Source organism: Scatophagus argus, chromosome 21, assembly GCF_020382885.2.
Source record: "Scatophagus argus isolate fScaArg1 chromosome 21, fScaArg1.pri, whole genome shotgun sequence".
NCBI lineage: Eukaryota > Metazoa > Chordata > Actinopteri > Scatophagidae > Scatophagus > Scatophagus argus.
In genome coordinates, this window is record NC_058513.1 from 14,026,938 (window position 1) to 14,048,232 (window position 21,295).

At 40.8% G+C, this 21,295-nt stretch overlaps 1 protein-coding gene and 1 long non-coding RNA gene across 3 annotated transcripts in view; both read left to right on the top strand.

Moving 5' to 3' along the window:
• Window positions 1-1,190: 1,190 nt before the first annotated feature.
• The window catches only part of dock1 (dedicator of cytokinesis 1), a 164,736-nt gene continuing 144,631 nt past the window's right edge, over window positions 1,191-21,295 (top strand). For both annotated transcript variants that reach the window (XM_046377496.1, XM_046377497.1), the window contains exon 1: window positions 1,191-1,426. In XM_046377496.1, coding sequence (XP_046233452.1) covers window positions 1,384-1,426 — 43 coding nt within the window. In that variant the 5' untranslated portion in view covers window positions 1,191-1,383. The remainder of the gene's footprint in view (window positions 1,427-21,295) is intronic.
• LOC124052816 lies at window positions 12,477-17,840 on the top strand. The gene is made up of 3 exons (XR_006842058.1): window positions 12,477-14,547; window positions 15,207-16,021; window positions 16,192-17,840. It is a non-coding gene; the product is annotated as an uncharacterized LOC124052816 (long non-coding RNA).

The following is a 21,295-nucleotide window of genomic DNA, read 5'->3' on the forward strand; positions in this document are numbered from 1 at the left end:
GAAAAGGGAAAAGGCGACCAGAACTAATACACAAAAGATCCACGAAGCTTAACGTCTGCGTGTATTATTAACACAATATCAATATTTTATTTTTAAATATTTATTGTTACTGTGCTTCTTAGCAGTTCTGACAACAAACTCTGACAACCAATTTTCATAATTTAGGATATTTAGACACTGTGTTTTATAGCTGATGTGTCATTCTGCTGAAGGAGATAATTGTTTGAGGTTCTGTAAAAGGCTGAAAAATTGAGAGGACATCTTTTGTCTCCCTATACACTCCAGTGTGTATAATGTGAAGGTCATCCATACAAATTTAAGCAATTTATTCAACATAGCACATAAGCAGTATACTTTACCTTACAGACTTGCTTTCTGTGGTATTAATCTCATCCCCAACACAGTCACCCCAGAACCAGAGCAGCACCACCCCACCCTTAATGACCAGGCCTCAACCTGCACCTCATTCTGCAAATCTGGGCCAACACCACACCCAGCACCCAGAGGAGCTACACTGATGACAGCAACCAGCGCTGGCAGCACTGCAGACTCCATAAACCCCCCATATATACCAGACCCAATGAGCAAAGTGATCCCGCAAAGTGTCATCTTCACTGGGACAAGTTGCACCAAAGTGCCAAGTGTGCTGTAAATTAAGCTTAAAGCTGGACATCAGCAGAAAACATTTACAACACTTAATTCTCTCCTCTACCAAAAGCAAATCTATAATTGTGACGGTTTGGAACTAGGAGAAGTTTACTTTACTAAAAATGTCAAGTTTTTTGTTTTGTTTTTTTACTTTGGAATGTGAAAAATGGTAAACAATGGTCACTGATGTTAACTGTGTGTTGTACTTTTCCCAGACAGGATATAAAGTCAGCCTAAACAGATACACAAAAACAGCTATTTCACTTTTAAATAGCATCATCTGGTGTTGGAGACATGACCATTGTGACAGCTCTGCCTTACATGCTCCCAGCAGGTTTTACCGATGGGTGATTTATATTCAGAATAAGTGGCCCGAGAGTTTTAATAAGCTTATGAAGGCTACATGAAAGAAAAAAACAAACAACATAAATAAATAAACGTTTTATCCATCATCAGTTTCTGATAATGTGGTGCTGAAGATGAATGTCTCAACCCATAAGTTCTTCAAACATTTTCAGTTTCCGCCTCAGTATAAAGAGCAGTGGGAGTTTAGCAGGACGCCTACAGGGTGAAAAAGTTGTGATCCCTTCCTCCCCCTTGCGGAGCGTCCTGTCACTGGTGGAAAATGGCTGCTCGGAGTAGCTCCCCAAAGCTGAGAGAAAACTGAAAAAAAAGTCGGCAGGAGGTCTTTTCTAACAGGATACACGACAACTCGGGGAAGCCTGGACACCGAGAATGTCTCGCTGGGTGCCCACCAAAAAGGAAAAGTATGGTGTTGGTACGTAGAAATAAAAATGAAAAGAGAAAAGAGAGAGAAAACTTGCACGCTCCATCGTTAGCTCGTCCTAGCTCTGCTTTCTGCTCTCAGATTGCACAAGTTTGAGAAGGATTGTGATTAGAAAAAAGCGGCCGGCTCTTTTGTTTACCATGTGAATTTTATCTGAGTGAAATGTGCCACACTGTGGGAATGCAGATCTCACGTGTCGGGCTTTTGCCAGCAAGTTTGCATGAAACGCAAAACAAGGAATGTGTGTCCATTGTGAAGAAGGGGGACTGTGTGTGTGGATTGGGAATTGTTGAGAGGCGCGCCTAGTTGTAGCGCTGTTTCCTGTGTTGTGGGGCCTCCGCTACAAAGTAACTAGCTTGTATCGTGCTACGCATCGCTTGTAAGCATTTAGCTTGTTGGTTGTTGGTGTTTGCTACTCCATCTTCTACTGAGGGAAAACCTTCGCTTGTTGGTTATTCATTATGACTTCCTCAAATGCTTTGAAAGCAGGCGTCCTGGCCTGAGAACCCTGTCCCGGTTTAGCTTCCACTCTCTCTCTGTCTCTCTTTTAGGGTATCATTTAACAACACAATAAGAGCGAGTAACTCACATTACTTTAAGTTAAACTGAAACGATCAATTAGAGAATATCTCTCAGCTCTTTATGCAGCCAAGACAAATAGAAATGTTTATCCAGGGTATGTTCAATCAGTTACAGGACATGCATGCGTTTACTAACCGCTTTTCTTCTCTTAAAATAAAGCATTTGAAATGAAGAACTGACCTTAAACTACCGGATTTCATTTATTTATATTCTGACCAAGGGGCCACGAAGTCTGCCGGTGCTGTTTGCATTAGATGTGATTTTTTGAATACATTTCCATAGCTGTTGACACAGATTAGATTATTAAACTTTACTGGCATTGTACAGAGTACAGGCACAAAGCCAATGACATGTAGTTAGCATCTAACCCGACGTGCAAGAATGGTATTATTTACATACATTTACACAGAAGATCTAATACAGTTAGTAAATAAAAGTGTTTTTTAATCTCTCTGACTGATGGATGCTCTGTAAATAACATGAACAACTCTGCTGAAGGCAAAATAGCCAGAAAGGTTTGAAGCATGTTATATTGTAGAGGATCTGTATGACTTATGACTTTTAATTTTGATGGACACAAAATATGAGAGCAACATTGTCATGGTTGAACGCACCCACTGTGCATATTTGAATTCTTGAATAGTTAAAGGAAAAAATCCTGTTGATGTTTCTGGGTATCACCTGGAACATCCTGCTCCTGTTCAAGGGGCAAATTTAGCATATTTTTCAGGATAATCTGGTTTCACGACACAAGGTAGTTACTGTTAATGTTTGTAATGTACCCCAACACATGCATACCGAGTCCCTTTTCAGCTGCCGTCCATTAGTGGGACTGAGGGCTTGCGGCTGTATGAGGGATGCTGACGCCGATTGATGGATGAGTTCGGCAGGTTACGTCAAAGCTTTGCCTGGCAGTTTCGACATCGGCTTCCCAACAAGCTCTGTTGTTTTCAGCTCAGTCCATGCTGTATGAGCCTGTGGTCACAGCAGATGCAGTCAGCTTAAGGAAATGCGTGCTCTGTCTGTGAAAAATATGCCATTCTGACAAAAGCAATTGCGTCGATATATTGTCAGATATCTATGAGATCTTGAAAAATGGAGATTCGTCACAACATCTCAGAGAAAGTTCTCGCATGGCTTCCCAAATGCAAAAGTGGATGAGTCATTAGTAGAAAGAGAGGCAGCTGCCACATCACTGCTGCAGAGGATTGGTGGGGTACACAGCCATTACACTTTTAATACCTCATGTGTTGACCAAGAAGCACTAATGAGCACTCTGTGAGACCTCTTATGCTGGCAGTACTCACTATGGACCTATTTCTATTTCAGCAAAACTTTTCTCACACCATTCACTAGTCTCATAATGGCCCCATGGCTGTATTAGTGTATTCGGGAAAACCGTCTCCTTTAGTCTTTTCACAGCAGTGTTACTAATAAATACTGCTGTCCCCTTACATAGAGCAAGGCAGTGATAATAAAGGGCTTTGTTATCATCCCAGCAGACTCACATTACAGTATTTGGATCATTATGGAAGCAAGGCTTTGCACAGTTGCTGGCTCCAACACAATAACCAATATTGGAAATTAAACCATATTAAATTTGTGTGACAGTAATAAGTGGAAAAACACAAATCTGTGGGTTGTTTTGCTCCTCTGTGTGGCAACCAAAGATTAGTTTCAGCAAGATAAGCTGAGCTCTTCATTAAATTCACCTGATGGGTAGTATTTTTTTTTTAATGAGGATTGTGACATAAGACCAGAGATTGTCTTTGATTTTATTGTAACATCATTATTTCAGCTGTAACTACAGTTTATACATGATTAAATCATCAATTATTTTTCCTTTTTGTTAATGAGATGAGATAAGAAAAGACTTGTTTAGTTTACGAACTGTTGGAAAATAGTGGCAGAGGCGCAGAAATTTTTAAAGAAGTGAAACAAACCAGCAAGTCCTCACACTGGAGGCTTGAAATGGAAGCAGTTATTAAAGTTTTTGACTAATCATTTCAGCCACGGTGTGACCGAAATTTGATAGAATACATTAACCTTTTAAGTGATTTCTTGCCTGTATCTTCTCAAATCACTTATAGTTATCATGGAGTTTGATTTGTGTTGACATTTGACCATATTTCTGCGCCTGGCAGTAGGGAGGATTACCAGTCTGTAGAATCTCTGCGTATTATGAGAAATATCCCTCCCCGTTCCAGGTATATGGCAGTAGTGGAAAGTAACCGAATACATTTACAAGCTTAAACCGTCTTAATTTTATGTAACCGAGTGAACTGGTATTTGTCAGGTGGAGGTGGAGAGAGCTAGCGTCGTGCAGGATCCCCAGGACAGCACATTAGCTCAGTGGGAGTTATGTCAAATGGTTATGAGAAATAAACCACAATGTGTCACAGTTGTCCTAATGGATTGTGGTGCCGCTACACTCTCATTTATTTGCTCAGTGGTAACATACATATTGCATAGCTGGCTGGTTCAGTATTTGGCTTAAAGTCAATCTGATTTAAAAATTTCTACACAAGCCCAACTCTTTACATTGATGTTTATAATGTTGTAGTCTTCTTCTTTCCTCCCTTTGTTTGGTGTAGTAAAACCTGTTCCCATTGAACAAGGTTAGGTTGACTTGGTTTTGGAAACCCATGTTCTTAATGCATCTGTAATCCTCTCTAACCCACTAGTGGCAGCAAACTTTATTGCTTTTTACATTGTTTCTAAGAATAATTAATGCCCTGAGGCATTCACTCGACTTCCTCCTCCAAACAATGTCTTCCCTTCCACTGGCATGTTCAGAATGTTGCCTGTCAGCCCCAGTTTAACTCTGCTCATCTGGTGATTTGACAAATTTCATCTGCATTCATGAGGTGGTGCCACACAGAAAGAATTCTTAACTATTTTGAAAGGGAAGTTAAGGTTTTTGGTTTAGGGCACGGCTTCATTCTTTGACCCGCATTCGTATCATAAAAGATCCATTCATCAAGGAAATGTTAAAATCATATCTTTCTTGACCTTGAGCTAATTTCATTACACAGCTCTTTTCTTGACAAATGCCAACCAACACAGCATAAATCAGAGGGATCAGGACTTTTGAAGCCTAGTTATTCTTGTGGCATCTCAAAAGTGATTTAACAGGGCCTCGGGGAAATGTTTTTTAGCATTTCTGGGTTCTGTGATGAATTAACCAGAAATACTTTTGATGCTAATTCCAAGTGTTGTCTCATTAATTCTGTTTCATCAGGATGCTGCTGTTCCTTAAGAGAGACTTCAGAGGGATGCAATTCTATAAAGCAAACCAGGGAACACTAAGCAACAGGACTATTTACTGGATCCACAGATTGCTGTCGAGACTTAAGCACAAATTACATTCTGGTGCGTGTGCTGTCAGGAGAAATGTTTTGCTCCCCATGATGCTTCTCCCTTTGTAATTTAGCTTTAAGTAATCTAACATTACACCAGCCCAGAACATAGAAATCGCCATCCAAAATACATTTGGATGTTTTTTTTTTTTTCCCAGGTCATCTTGCAGGTTTGGGAAGTAAGGAAATGCTGCTTCCTGTAGGTCAGATCACATACTGGCAGCTTATCTAAGAAGACAATTGGACTCACACATACAGACCAAGGTCTAAACGTTTCCTCTAGTGTGGCTATGATTCATATTCTTAAACTGGTGTGTGGCAGACTGCAGGCCAACAGGACTGACAAGCCTAGGCGGCTCTCATTTGGAACAGGTTAGCGGTGAGTGACACATTGGGAGCAGAAAGTCGAGACGCAGTCGTTTTGTCTGTTGACTGAGGCCTTAAGTAATTTGTGAAGCCCCCGCCCTGCACCCAAGTAAACCTTCTCTCTCCCACAAGTGAAGTAAGCTAACAAATATGGTTGCAATTAAAACACAGTCTCGGTTACTACATAAATTCTAACCATGTGTTTTTAAGCTGCCTGCCTCGTATTTTATCCTTCTCTCATAGTCAGGACTGAAGCTATTTGGTGTGAAATATAGGAGGGCTGAAATTCGCATCATTCTCTTTTATCAGTTTACTTCTTGGTTTTATATGCCAGGAGCTGTTTTCATTGTATTTCATTCAGAAAACGCCTTAAGTCTCACGTCTGTTTTAAGGGGTGATACATATAAAAAGCGAGAAAAGTGTGGCTCTTGTCGTCGCTGCACTTCCTGCCAGACCTCACAGCTATTAATTCTCACATAACAAAGCATTCAGTAATATTAACCATACACAGTTGAGTTTTAGAACAAGGCACCTGACTTTCTCTTTGCCTGCGTTTAAACTCTCTCCACAAAAAGGTGAGCTGACAAAATCTGAGACAGGGTGCTTTTACTACAGTGAGTAAAGCAGCTGATTAATAGGAAGGAGCCAGAAGGAGGAAGGAGATGCGTGGAGATGTGCAGAAGAGAGGTGTTTTTTTGTCTTGTCAGGAGGCTAACAAACAGTTTCATCTTTGTTTGGTCTGTGTTGCAGCCAGGTGGTGTTTATGATCAGCCCAGCCACCTTTGCTCATAAATAAAAATGTACAAACAGAAATTGCTTGTGTTTTGCAGCAGAGAGGTGGATGATCAGATTAAAGGAGACACAGATCTACAGTGGGATATATTTTTGTTTGTTTCTTTGCTTATGCCTCCTTCCTTTGGTGTGGTAACCAGTATGGGTGTGCTGTGTGTTTTTATGAAGCACTGGCTATGATAAGTGTGGAACTCTTATGAGTGCTCACCCGGAGTGAGAAAACAAAGCTAACATAATCATTTCCAGTATTATGTCTTAGCGCATCATGGTGTGTATTTATTTTTGTCGGCATGCAGAAGGCTGAATACACCCTGCGCTTATTAAGCTGCCCTACAGATCTGTCAACACAATGTAAGCCATCTGCATAAACATCTGGAAAAACATTGAATGGTGACTTAGATTATATATGCACAGTCCCAGTGTGAGCTAGCTGTGTGCCAGACCTTATGACTCATACCTAGTTTGGGTCCCCTCATGGGTTACCTTTGGTAGTTGATATGATTATACCATTTTTGTTGCACAAAATATTAAAAGAATCTTAATTGTCTGGGCAGCCATCACACACTGTCTCTTAGTCAAAACTTTGGCCACCATCCTCCGCCTCTCTCTTTGGAGGTCAGTGTGACTTTGCTATTATTCATTCTGAAAGGGAATTATATATTAACACTAGGCCGTGCTGCTTGGTGAGGCAGTTCTAATAGTACAGCTCCCAGTGGCTTGCTGTGAAATGGTGGCTAAGACAAATGACAGCTGGCCTATTTAATCAGTGCATAGCTAAGTGGTTCCACACTATTCCTTTTTGGCTCACCACTGAGACAAAGCATGGAACACTTTCTACATCTTGTTTAAGTGTCGCTGTCATCTGAAAGCGTGTGGTGAGAGCCGGGTGGGGAAAAAGGAGAACGAACAATTTAACCTTGGATTTACGCAGGTGAACGTATGATTTGTCTTTTGACTGCTAATTATAGTGCCGCTGTTTGGGTGGGAACAAGTAAATCTGGAGAGAGCTATAAATGTAATGTTATGAATCAGAAATGAGTCAACATTCTGTAAAAATCGTCATTTGCGCCCTTTGTAAGGACTTTTTGTCTCCATTTTTGATCTCAGCTGTTTTTGTTTTTAGTAACATCTGGAGAAGCTGGTTGGTGCTATGTATCCAAGATGTTTCACAATGTCTTAGGTTGGTTGTTTGGTTGCCTATAGCATCTTATGAGTGTGCGTGGACTCCATGACATTTAACCATGGACCCTTATGGTTCCTTCTTGGCAGTTTGTCAAAAGCAGATAAGATAAGAAGGAAGGAAGGACACACAAACACTCACATCAGGGTTGATCACGTGTATGCTGATGCTGTAGGAGCGAGTGACTAGTGTGGGTTGGCCACACAGGCAGGCGCTCTCCGATGCCCTCGGTATTGATTGAGGACATGCCAAGCAGCTTGAGCATTGTCTGAAAGGAGTCCTGCTGTGCTGCCTCTGCTAGCTTTGACAGATGGCTAATGGTTTGTAACACGTCGATGTGAAACAAAGGTCGCTGATGTAGATGTGTGTTATTACATAATTTACATTCAGCTGGATGAAATTAATATATGAGAACCTTTCAACTGTCATATTATATCAGGCAGGCAGTTAATATGACTGTGTGGAGTCGTTGGTTCTTATTAATAAACTTCAGCTTAGTTCAGCATGGAAAGAGTTTCATCTAAAATGATAGTCAAGGCCAGAACTGAACCTCCTGAGACAAAATGACTACTGGCATGAATATGTAATTCCTAGTAGATTATTAAGACAGAGTTAAAAATAAACAAAAATAATTCTTTCTTTGCGTTTCATAGGAACAAAGACATTTTTAGCTACAGTAATTTGAGTGTCTTCATCAGAATCCAATCCAAAGGAGTAAGCAGACTGACCATTCAATCAGGGTTGCCAGCAGGTGTGAAAGGAGTGTCCAAGGGGAACAAAACTGGGAAAAGAAAATCATAAATCTGGATTGAAGTAAGCTCACAGTCAGTCAATGAAGGTGGTGAGCCGCCCTGATTCTGACCTATCTCGTCTTGTAATCCGGTTAGTCATTAGATGATGGCTTGGTCACCTCTGTTTCTTACCTGGAATGGTGCATTTCCCCCTGACAGTTAATAGTATGTGTTTCAGGTGAAGTGCCCCACCTCCATAGATCACATTTTTTGGCTTGCAAGTTGTCAATATTTATTTTTAAATATGATTTGTACTTTTATTATTCTTTGCCAAAAACATCAGGAAGCATTTCTTACAATTGGTTTGTGGGGTTGTTTTTCCCCACAGGAGGCACAAGCTTAAGACAAAATAAGCAGCACAATTGCTTTGTGGAAACACATTTAAATCTAGGAATAAAAGCTAGTAGAAAAAATTGGCAGTGAGTGTAAGACAGTAAACTCAGTCTGTAATGAGTATTCTTAACATCTAGCTGATCTCTCCGGCTGAGGCTCTCTTCTGCCAGAGTGATGAGCCCACAGCTGAGCTGAGGCCGTGCCAGGCTGCCAGTGGGTGAGCTGACACTGGACGACCTGTCTGTTTCTGTGGGTCAAGTGTGGGCTAAAAGGACGGGCGCCCTGGGAAAACTCACTTCCCAAGTACCTCAGAGGAGTCTAGCTGTAAGCTGTTAGCAGGTATGTCTCAGGGTGTATGCATAACTTAAAAGACGAGTGCAGGCGGCGTCAACATCCAAGCTGTTATTGAAGTCACATAAGGTGGACCACATTCTCCACTGAACACATTTGTTTTGCCTGAGCAAACTTCCCTAGGGTTTTGTTTTTTAGTCATTATAATATATTGATTTTAAGTCCCCTCATGCCAGATGCTTAGATTCATGCATAACACAAATCATAGGGCTCAACAACTCAGAGGCTATTCAGGTTGTATAAAAATGTCAACATTAATATCAGCTGTGGTCCATATTAATGTTGCAATCGGCACCTTTTAAAAGTCCTGTGGGTTGTTTTGGGGACTTGTAATGGAGTTGTCAGTCATTGATTGTGGCTGCAGACGGGCTGGGGACTGCCACGTGCAGTTAGAGACAGCCCTTCAGTAGGGCTGGCATTGGATGAAGTGGCCTTTTGTGTGTGTGTGTGTGTGTGTGTTTGTGTGTTTGTTCAGTGTGTGCGTGTGTTCTGTGTGTGTCTGGCTGGCCACCTAAATACTTGATAAAGTCAGAGCCTTCCAGGTCAGATGTTGGTGGGTCCTGGAGGCCCTTTGAGATTTCCATGAGTAGCAGTTCTACTCTGATCAACCTTTAGGGATTTAGATGAAGTCGTCTCATTTTTGCAGGTGACATCTCAGACAGACAGACAGACTGCGGAGACATGAAATAAATTTGGCCTTTACACCTTCTACGTGAACTTCTCTATTTTCTCTTCTGTATTTTAGCAAGGTCACGATTATTTTTATTAATTCACTTGTTGAGTTTATTTATTGATTTTGATTCTTTATTTTATCTTTTATTCACTTTTTTTGATCCATATTGTTTCATAAAATGGAAATATATATGTCAAGAAAAATTACCACCATAATTTCTTGAACTATTTTTGCAGTTTTCACAGTTTAAAAACTTTATATATTACACAAATATAAGATTATTGTAGGAAGGTTTTTGTATGTGCTCAACTTGATTACCAGAGCAGCACACTGATGCTTTTGCAAGTTTCGCAACAGTTAAAAATATCCGTACTACTGAAATCAAATGCTCAGTAGTCATTTGTGAAACCACAAACGCAACCTTTAAGCGGTCACATATGAAATACTGAAAGTAAACGTACAGAAGAGGCTCTTCAAACACAGCAACAGAAGTGCTTATCTTATAAATATATTATTAAATGCTTACTGTTGGGTTTTGCTGCAGGTTGTTTCGTCTGACCTGTGCTACTCCAGTTAAGTTCTTAAATGAAACAATTGATGAGGTAGTGTGGGTGATAATAATTTAAAATTTAATTGAGGAAATTATTATTTCAAGTGCCGTTATTTTTTTATTTATTTCTTCTTTAAAGCTTATGCAAATATATGCAGTTATTCTGTTGCTTTGCAATTGTTGGAAGCCATCCAGCCAGTAAATGTATCTGTCTGTCTTTTAATATGGAAGTCAGGTTCACACTACCCCGATTTTGCACTGTAGTAGCATTTATCATGCATTTCAAAAGGCCAAATCATGATGTTGTCAGTGACTGGTACACCATGTTCATGCTCTTTAAGAATGCACTTCTTTGCAATTACTTGGAGACCAGAGAAGTAGTCAAATTCAATAGTTTAGGATGTTAAGGCTAAAGTAATTGTTGGATTTATGTTTTCTTTGGGTGACTCAACCAGATGCTGAGGGTGGAACAAAAGTTCCCAGGATTGTTCTGGAAGTTAGTTGCCTTCATCTATTCTTGCAGAGCATTTTTTTTACATCTGCATCATGCTTAAGTAGAGCAGGTGTGCTTGGCTAATATTAAGAAATATTTCCTTCAGCTAAAGTGGAGTTAAGTGTTGCAGCCTGTGCTGTATGTGTGCATTCACCAGTTGTCTTTTGAATGTTCCTCACTGCGGAATAACGCCTGTCTGCACTTTCAAGATTGTTTGACAGTTTGATGTTGGCAGTTTGAAGCAGTGGGTGACTGCAGGCAACCTTTCCTCACATCATTACTGATCTTCCCAACCTTCTTCTGTTTTTCTGCGGGACATATCAGAGCACACATGCCACGTTGCTCTCTCGTCACAGTGTGACGTCTGCAGAACACAACGTAAGCCTTATGGCTTTGAATAAAAGCATGAGGAACAGGATCCCGGCATTTCCTGTTCAATTTGTTATGTTTTGCTCTGCTTGCATCACTCGATGCGACACATGATGAATGTCAAGTTCTAAACAATATGCTTGTCACTGAAGTCACATTTTGGGCAAAGTTGGCACCACATTGCTTTCAGAGTAAACTTGCAGAGTAGATTGCAGAGTTTCTTCAAATATTTGAAGATAATTATGCACTCATTAGCATTTGTATCACAAGAGATGTAGTACATGGCAGGAAATAATTAACTAACTACTTCTTGCTGTGCAAAAAGGCTAATGTGTGTGAATCAGGGTTATTACTGTAAAACAAAACAGTGAAAAAATAGTTGTAAAGTAAAGCCTCATAAAGATGAGACAGTTTACGAAAAGCCAAAACTAAACTGAAATGAATTCATTCAGTTCAGTCAATTCATTTTTATTTCTTTAGTAATTTATTGTCATGCATCGAACACAACATCTAGCAGCCCATTCTGTAAAACTAAACCTGTCTCAAAACCTAAAACTGAATCCAACAAACACACTCTGAAAACAACAAATCAAAACGAAAGTTATACAAAATTCAAACCCATTATAACCTCAGTGTGGATTCTGCCAGTTAACTTCCCCATGTTGTGTATTTCAAGATTATTTTAAATGATTTGCCTGCTGAATCATAGCGAAAGTGTTTCAAAGGCTCCTATTCCCTCTAAAGCTCATGAGATGTGTGTGCAAAGTGCAGAGAGGTTTGCTTTGCAGAGCCAGTGCAGATAGTCCACAGATACACCACAAATAACACCAGAGACCACTGTAGGGGAAACACTGGGTGAAAAGCTTTGCTCAGTGCTCTGTAATGAGCTCGGTTCTGCTCTCTCTCTCGCTCTCCCTGTTGTATTGGGAAGATGATTTTCAATTAAAGGCTCTGCAGAGGCAGTAGAGGCTGAGCTAACAGCCTGGGTTAGATTGTACCCAGAGGTCTGAGTTGGAGCTGGGTGCCTGGCAGAAATTTCTGCCAAAAGGTATTACTGCTGTTGGCATCACGACCTGGCACGTTGTGGTTTTCCCCACCTGCTACTCCCTTCACCTTACTTCTCTCTTTGTGTCCTTAATCTGCCAACTTCCTCTGCTGTACACTATTATATTTTGACAGTGTAGTTCTATTTCTCAGTTTACCAGTACAATTTATTTTTTTAGCTTTAGGTTTTGTTTATCTTCCTGTAGTCTTGAAAAGTATAAGTATTTTCTGCTGGCCTTCCGGAAGGGCCCCATCTATTGTGATACAGTAATATCTCAAGTGGCATTTCCTGCTTGTTTCCAGTCATATGGGGGAGAAACTTGTAGAACCAGGTTTCTCCGTGAGGCAACAAGAGCGAGAGAGGGACCTGGGGCTTTCCTCTCTCCCAGCTCAGCTGCTGTTGTATTAATTTCAGGTTAATTACAATAGCATTATCTCCGCTTTCCAACTGCAGATAAAGCTAAAGGGCTGTTGTGTATATAATTGGTTTAAGAGGAAAAGGGTGATTTTGTTGGTATTTCACAATCCCAGGTTCACTGTCTGCGTTTGCCTCCAAATTAGAACAGTCAGGCTTCCGCGTGAACGCCTAAACCTCTTATTAAACCCTATTAGAGAGGAACTTGAAATTAATTATCATGTGTTTCCCGCCTTGTGTGTCACTGACAAAGCTCTTTCTCCATCTGAGTGCTGCAAACATACTGATTGCCTCCTTTCACTGTGCATACCACTGTCTAATATAATAACAACATTGCAGTATCTCAGCCAAGCCCCAGAGGACTATATCACTGTATATTTTAATAACATAGATGCTTTCATTTCTTTAACTGTTTCAGATGACCTTCATGTTTTAAAGAGCAGGACATAATTGAGGAAAACTGGAATCAGGGTAATTTTTTGGTCCTTGATATATCCTTAGATCAGATTCTTGTGAGTTGTGGATCATAGCCTGAAAGCCCACATGGGTGTTCCAGCATAATCACTATAATACTGATAGTTCTGTATTCACCTTTCATCTTGTCAACTATTGTGCTGCAGGGGTACCTGAGTGTTAATTCTGGGAGTTTGTTCATGCAGTCATCTTCTGCTGCATTCTGAGAGCCTTCACATACTTACCACCTTCTACAAATGCATACAAGCCTGTGTATGAAATTGTTATAAGGAAGCAAATGCATTTTACATGTAGGTTAAACCACAAGGATACACACAGAGAGTTGACTGGAATGACGCTGAATGTAAACATGACATTTTTTTGCTTACAAAAAAGCTCTGCAGGGCATCTTGAAGCTATTTGTATGCCTCCGTACCGGACAACATGGACAACAAACATGGACTCATTTTATTGATGGCAGTTTGAATTAGATCCCTTGATGTCCTTTGTCGAGCAGTTCATCCCCCGCCATCACCTCATGTTGCAGCTTGATAATGCACGGCCCCATGTTACAAGAACGTACACGAAATTCCTGGAAGCTGAAATCATCACAGTTCTTGCAGAGCCTGCATACTGATCAGACATGTCACCTACTGAGCATGTTTGGGAATGTCTGGATTGATCTGCAGGACAGTTGCAGTTACTACCAAGATCCAACAAATTTGCTCTTTGGGAAGGAGTGGACCAACATTGCACAGGCCACGATCAACAATGTGTTCAACTCTATGTGCACTGCCTGAGGGAAATGGTGGTCACACCAGAAACTGACTGGTTTTCTGATTGTGAACTGTAGAACTGAGAAGTACTCGACTTCCACTTTTTGAGTCTGGGGAGCTTTGGGGATAGCGATAGTCTTTATTGTACATTTTTAAATTCATGCACTTTGTGCTGCCCTGCACTTGAATTCATACTTTGGTCAGATTCTGTTCTTTGTATTATGGAATGGATTTCGCAAATGGCAACTATAAAATTGCCAGGTTCCACATAGAGGAGTCAGTTTTACTTCTGTGTCAGATAGCAACTTCATCTTGTTGGAGCTAAGTGGTCATACTGAGGTGTTTGTTTTCATCTGTATCACGATGGCTAAATTCTACGTATACATACCGGAAGAACTGCTGACGGTAGAACTGGTGACTGAACTCGAACTTTCAGACCTGGTTACTCATATCTGCCTCCAACATCCAGAGAGTTCTTCTTTTGCGATGAGAGGCACAAAAACTTTATCTGTTTGGCATCGTCTGGACAGAATTGAGACTTGCGTGGGCTTGGAAAGCAGAGCGGCCACAGTCCTCTGTGAGAAGGTAAGTCCTTTGTTTATTTGTTGGAATACATTACATGCATGAGCTTACATTTAGCACAGCAAGTAGTGAGAAACAAGGAGAAAAATGTACAAAGCAGATACTGGCGAAGTTCTTTACTACTAGTTAGTAATTTCAAACAAGAAGTTAACGATAATGAAGGGACACATCACACATCATGAAGCTGAACCTCATGGATAAGATTTTATTAGTTTTCTTGTGACACTGGCTAACTGTACCACAGAGAAATACAACATATCAGAAGATGGCAACACACTCAACACTTGTCTGACTTCTGGCCAAGGTGGTTACTGACTTTATCCAATGGTTTGTTCTGGTTTTCGATAAGATAGAAAAGTGTTAATCAGAAAATACTACAGCATTACACCTATCAATGTCATATTTGAATAAAATGTTAAAATAAATAAAATAAAATATAAAAAACAAAGCTTAAAATTGACAAGTCAATACTGAAATTTTGAATTAACTTGTTTCTTACTTAATGATAAATTTACAAGCAGATACTTCTAAGCTAATGAATCAGTAGACAAGGATAACTTGATTTATGATTAGAATATTTTAAGTACCTGTAGATGTATTTAATGTTGTATTGCAGTTTGGTAATTGAGTAGTTGCTTCCTGCTTCTGTTTTGACAATCTAGGAGAAAGAAAAGGGCTGCTTTGCCATGCACACAGAAGAGAACACCAGTGAGGAGAACATCAGATGCATTGGGCACTCCAACATGGAGGTTCACCTCCCTTAAGTTGAGTTAGCTGAGGGGTTATCAAGGAGATCGAGGACCATGAAAAAGAGCCTGAAAAAGGAGGCGATATCAGGAATGATGCACAGGAAGATGTATGCATATCGCTGTTGCAGGAAGAAGCAGCAGAGCCAGCAGACGGACAGCTGAAAGAACTGGCAAACCGGTCCCAAGCATGGCAAAACAACCTTGAGACTGAAGGACTGGATAATTTTGATGACATTGCGAATCTTGCAGAGGATCAAGAGCCAAATGAAGATAAGAGCGTTCGGAGACGCTTTCTGAATTGGCTCAATGATCTGGTAGAGGACCACCTCACAAGGAAGATCGCAAGAACATACCAAACAGAGATGGTGGAGGATGATAAGATTTACAGAAGTAAGATAATCCATTGAAACACTGAAAATCTTTTTTTTCCCAAGTACATTTTTGATGTTGCATTGTGGCAAATTTTTACTAATCTTACATGGCTCCACCAATGACCCAAGCTCAGAAAGAACGACGGAAAAGACAGAAGCTGATCTATCTTAATAACCAGAGACAGAGAGTGAAGAAACTCGTGGACAGTTACTGGAAGATTCAGAGATACCAGAAAGAAGCTCAGAGAGTCGAAGAAGAGGGGCGTTATGAGAAGTGGGTGAATGCTCATGGATGGAACGTGCCTGATGCCTCACCAGATCAGCTTGAGGGAAAGATGACCAAGTGGGATTTCTAAGGTGAGTCACAGTCTGCCAGCTTTATAGAAGTAAAGAATTGTATGAATCCTTGAACTAAAAATCACCATACCAACCCAGCACTTTTCAGCTGTGAATTTGTGTTTTCATTACAAACAGATAAATTCTCTGAACAATGATGTAAAACCATTTTTTTTTCTTCTTTTTTTCAGAATGAAAGACTTCTTCGCCCACACACGTATGAAGAGTTTTTCATATGCGTGAGGGCAGCACGGTGGCTCAGTGGTTTGTGCTGTCATGATATGAAATGATTAAAACTACTCTTACATCATGCGTTGTCTTAATCTGACAGTTAATTGCATCTTTTTAGAATAGGAAACCTGACTACACCAGGTTGATTATATTTGTAATCACATGATCTGAATTATGAAATCAAGTCCACACTGTTGACACTTGCTGCAATGACTTGACTAAGAAGTTAATAACAAGAATACAATATGTGTGTGAGAGAGCGAGAGAGTTGGCTGATGTAGCTTCCTATGGTCTGAGGTTGTGAGGTCAGTTAAAGTGCTGCCAAATTCTCAGAAATGACATCGGAAATGTCTTACGGTAGTGAAACAGTTTTGAGTCTGCACACCTCCTCAAAGTGTGTGATGCTTATGACACTGTGTTGTGTGATAAAACCACACGTTTTAGAGTGGTCTTTTATTGTGACCAGTCTAAGGCATACCTGTACAATATTCATGCTGTGTATCTATTTTTTTTTCTACCAAAAATACACCCACCAACTGTTTTGCCAAACATTAGGGAGTATTCATCTACTCATGGACTGGAGGGCAGGTAACTAAGCTAATTAAGCTTGCTAATGCTTCCGGACCACAAGCCGATTGCCTTCTAGTTTATGTCTTGTGATGTGAAATCCAAAAAGCAAAGCCAAGCATTAATACATTTGTGAAGGATTCTGATATGATACACACAGATTTGATTCTATAGGTTATCTTTGACACTACCTTAGAAATATTATATAATAATACTACTCTTTAATACTACTCTTTAGTGTGCATCATGTTCAGTGGATACAGAGGACATAGGATTTAGAGTTTGCAGACAATGAGGAGATGCACTAGAAGCTGAACCTTCTGCCCACCCTCCTGCCCCTTTCACCCCCCGGCTGATGTTTCTCCTGTTGGCCTAAGAGCACTTGACAGATCCCTGAAGAATACCAGTCAGTCCTGCTGCAGAGCTCTCTGCGGCGAGCTCCGTCTCACGACCAGCAGGGCTCATCAGAAAAACACAGTTAACACCAGCAATCTCACCCAGCTCACATTCGGCCCATACAAATGACTGCACCAGGTTGATGTCAGACAAGGGTATGTTTGTTTCCTACTCCAGTCATGTCCTCTAAAGCACTGCAGCCTCTAAAGTCTCATTTAAAATAATTTTGCAAGTGAATGTAGGATATGAAGCCCAAGTTCCAACCCCATATTTGAATTTATAACATCTTACCCCTGAAATCACTGAGGTAATTTCAGCATAGACAGGAAGAAAATATGGCAGCTTCACTATTACTGCACCAGTCTGAATGTGGGAACAACTTCAGACTTGAGCCCTATATGATGCCTGTACTGGATATTGCTGTCTTCACTTTGGAAAGCTGAAATTAAACTACTGTGTACTGCACTGAGGTGATGCTCAGAATGAGTGAGATTTTGTGGTTAAGCGTAGTCATGTAGTCTCATGCTATTAAATATCATTTTACATGCAGATCTCTTTAGTAAGACTGGCTTAGCCATTTATGGTCAGATACAACCTTTAGACCACTGTGTGTGTGTGTGTGTGTGTGCATGTGTTTGTGGGTGTGTGTTAGGAAAAAAACAACAACTCTTTGCTGACTCCTCTGTCTTGCCTCGGAGACTCGTAGTGCTGCTTGAGTGTAATAATCATCCTCCATTCAATCCTGCTGCCTGGAAGAGGGCGTTCTTAGTCTGCTGTGTGCTTATTGAACTCCTCCTCATTCAAGTTAAGTAGTGTTTTAAATTCATATTCCCTGCTCAATGTTACTCTATATTACTATCGTCTCATGGTCTACAATTCTATCTCTGTCCGTCATATGTGATTATTCTCTCTTTTTCCCAGCCTGTTATGCAAAAGATTGCTCAGGCGGTTTCATCGACAGTCTTTATTTGCACTTGCACATAATGCGAAGCTCAAGATATTAATTAATTATGTGCTGAATAGTCTACATGTTATCAGTTTCAGTTTCAGTTTTGAGATCAGGTGATTTGTCATATTGTATGAGAATTGAGACCTCACAGGACATCAATACACATTTTTTAGTTCTACTTTTAGCTAGCTTTGTTACAGAAGGAAGTTTGATTATTTTTTTGTGTGATTGATTGTCTGTAAAATGCCAGAACATAGTGAAAAATGCCTGAAACAGAAAGAGATGTTATGATATTGCTTGGTTTCTGCCCCCCCCCACTCAATCATCTAAACCCCAAAGTTATTCAGTTCACCACAAACTGAATATTCATGTCTGCCAAGGATTAGGGCTTTTTGTGGTGTTTTTTTCATTTGACAGAGGCAAACACGAAATGTGTGAGCAGCCATACTCTTTTGTAACAGAACCCAAAGTGAGCGATGTTGGAAATAGTTAAAGCATGGATCAACTGTCAAACCTCAGCTGGCCCCCGACTTATTGTTAAGGGTTTGAGAAAATCCATCTGTAGCGCTGCCAAGTTTTACATCGTGACTGATTAAAGGTTATCCTTCTCTCACCCAAATAGGCAGATACTAAGGCACACTGCTACGTCAGTTAGCTGTCTAAGGCCCCTCTTTAGTCTGAGGGTGGTAACATGTTCATTCTCACGCACTTGCACATTGACTCCCATGTTGCGTGTTTGATGTCGGGGCCGAATGGGGCCCTTAACGTCATCCTCCTGCTGTTGGATGTTGCTGGATTTTCTGCTTCTTCGTCTGCTCAGAAAGCCCAATGCACCTAGCCTGAGTGTTGCCTCCCACGCCACTCTGCCATTTCCTCCTGGAGAAGCCTCTTGTCTGGGATTTCCTGGCTGGCTCTCTTTGCCCGGCATGCGGCCCACAGGGACTTTATACAAAACATCAAGGAGCTCAGTCTCTTTTCAATAAGCATGTTCTGTGCACTTTTCTCCTCCCTTTTTTCCCCCCATCCCTCCATCATCAGCATACTGTATTCTCATCTGAGTGTAATGATATGTTATACTCTGTGTGGATTAGTACAGGTTATTAGTGAGCACAAAGTGTAGAATTACAATCAGTCCAGTGTTTAGATGAGGCTGCTTATAATTGTGGAGAGGGCGTAGACATGTGCTGGGTAAGTGGATAGGTCTGTAATCTGATTCCTCAGTCGTTTCCTCTGATGATAATGTTGTCTGAGTTTGCACAGTCTTATGCAAGAGGTTATGTATGATAATGAGCCCCTAGCAAATGAGGCTACTGTTTATCAAGTTTCCAGAAAATCATTTGCATGCCACACTTCAGGGAAAATTGGGTCCACTTCCTCACCCTTATCGTCATCATGTGAAAAGAATCTCTATGGTTCCTGTGTTAAATTGTGCTGTCATTGCCTCACGTGTCACTAGTGTTTGATGGCTGTCATTTACACAGCATCTTCCCAGGGTGTGGTTTGTGTTATTTTGTGACTGCACCTCTTGCTCAGTGAGAATCTTCCCAGTTCTCTGAGCTCTCATTTGTGTGATATGAGACCTAGGCTCACTAGCTGCAATCACTGGGGCAGTTTTTCATTTTCTGATGAAATGTTATGTCTCTATCAGTGCTGTTTGTTTGGGATGTTCCCCCTCAGCACCTGCCATTTTGATAACATGCTGAATCAGCTGGATCTGTCACCCAGTTCCAAACAAACACACAGATGCAGCAGTTGATGGCTTTACAGACTTTTCTGGCTACCCTTAATGATGGTTTAATTGAGCACATCCCGCTGTACAGTGACTAGGCTGCTCTCTGATGGCCGCACACAGATTAATCCCACCTCCCTTTTGATTGTTTTGTTGCTTTCTCCCCCTGTAGGTATCTTTTGTTTCCCAGCATGGTGCCACTGAATTCATTTCCTGGGGTCTTTGTTCCATTGTCAGCCTCTGGCTCGTGCTCTGGTGAATTCGCTGGGCTTGTTGGAAGATTCTGGGCATTTGCGAAATGCATTGTGGACATGCATGTGTATGTGCACCCACACTTTGAACAAAACAACAAGGAGCTACATTTAATGCCCTCTGCCAAACTGACCTATGTTGTACATGCTGGACACCAAAACCAGACGGTCAGAGGCTGGCTGGCTGTTTTGAGGCTGTGCTTTGGGTGGTGTCCAACAAGTCCATGTTGGTGAGGTTCTAATTCAAGGTTGACTAGTTTTCCTGTTTGTGTCTTTACATTCTCATTATTTGAGACATGTCCTTTTGAAAAATGACAAACCTATTCAGTGTTTGCAAGTTGAACCAGTCAGTCAGCTAGTACCTTTGTAGCCTCTTTGTACCTTTTTTTTTTTTTTTTTGTAAGTTACCTTATGTTGTATCAGTAGCTCAATTATGCAGTCTAATATAATTGCAGGAACTCTTTTATAGCAGACACAGACTGCACTACTAATTGCAATTCTCTGCAATCAGTGCAGACTTTATAATTGTCTCTGCTTTAGTCGCGTCTACTTTACAGAAACAGAAGTCCAGATAATCTGGTGGTTATTTTTTTTCAGTTACTCGATTCATTTTTTGGTTTTGGAAGAATCAAAGATAATAGCAATATCTTAATTATTTTGTCTGATCAGTAGTTAAAAAAAAAAAACAAACAAACCATGAAGTGGAACTTGAAAAAACAGATGACTTCACTTAGTGTTTCAGTTGATTTGTTACAGCCAAGACTCCTGTGTGGGAGTAGAATACGTAAAACAGTTTCACCCCAGGCCAGCAGCAAGTGACAAAACCAGTAACACTTTGTTCTCGATAATAGTCCCCCATCACAGCTTAAAAGCTAAATGGTAACAACTAAAGACAAAAAAATAATGTTGCAGCATGTCACCTGATATGGTAATGAAACACAGTCAGCTCCTCTGATGGCAGGTGATTGTGGGAGAAAACGGTCGATTCACTTGATGTACCATCAGCATGCCGGGGAGGCTCCAGGGCCTGGGGCGAGGGTCTTTTTTAATTAAGCCATCATTCACCTCAGGAAAGCTCTGTTGAAGTGGCCCTGCATGCATTCCTCACACACACAGATACACACTTGTGTCATTTCTGCCTGCAGGTGTCCTCTCAACACAGCCACCGGTCA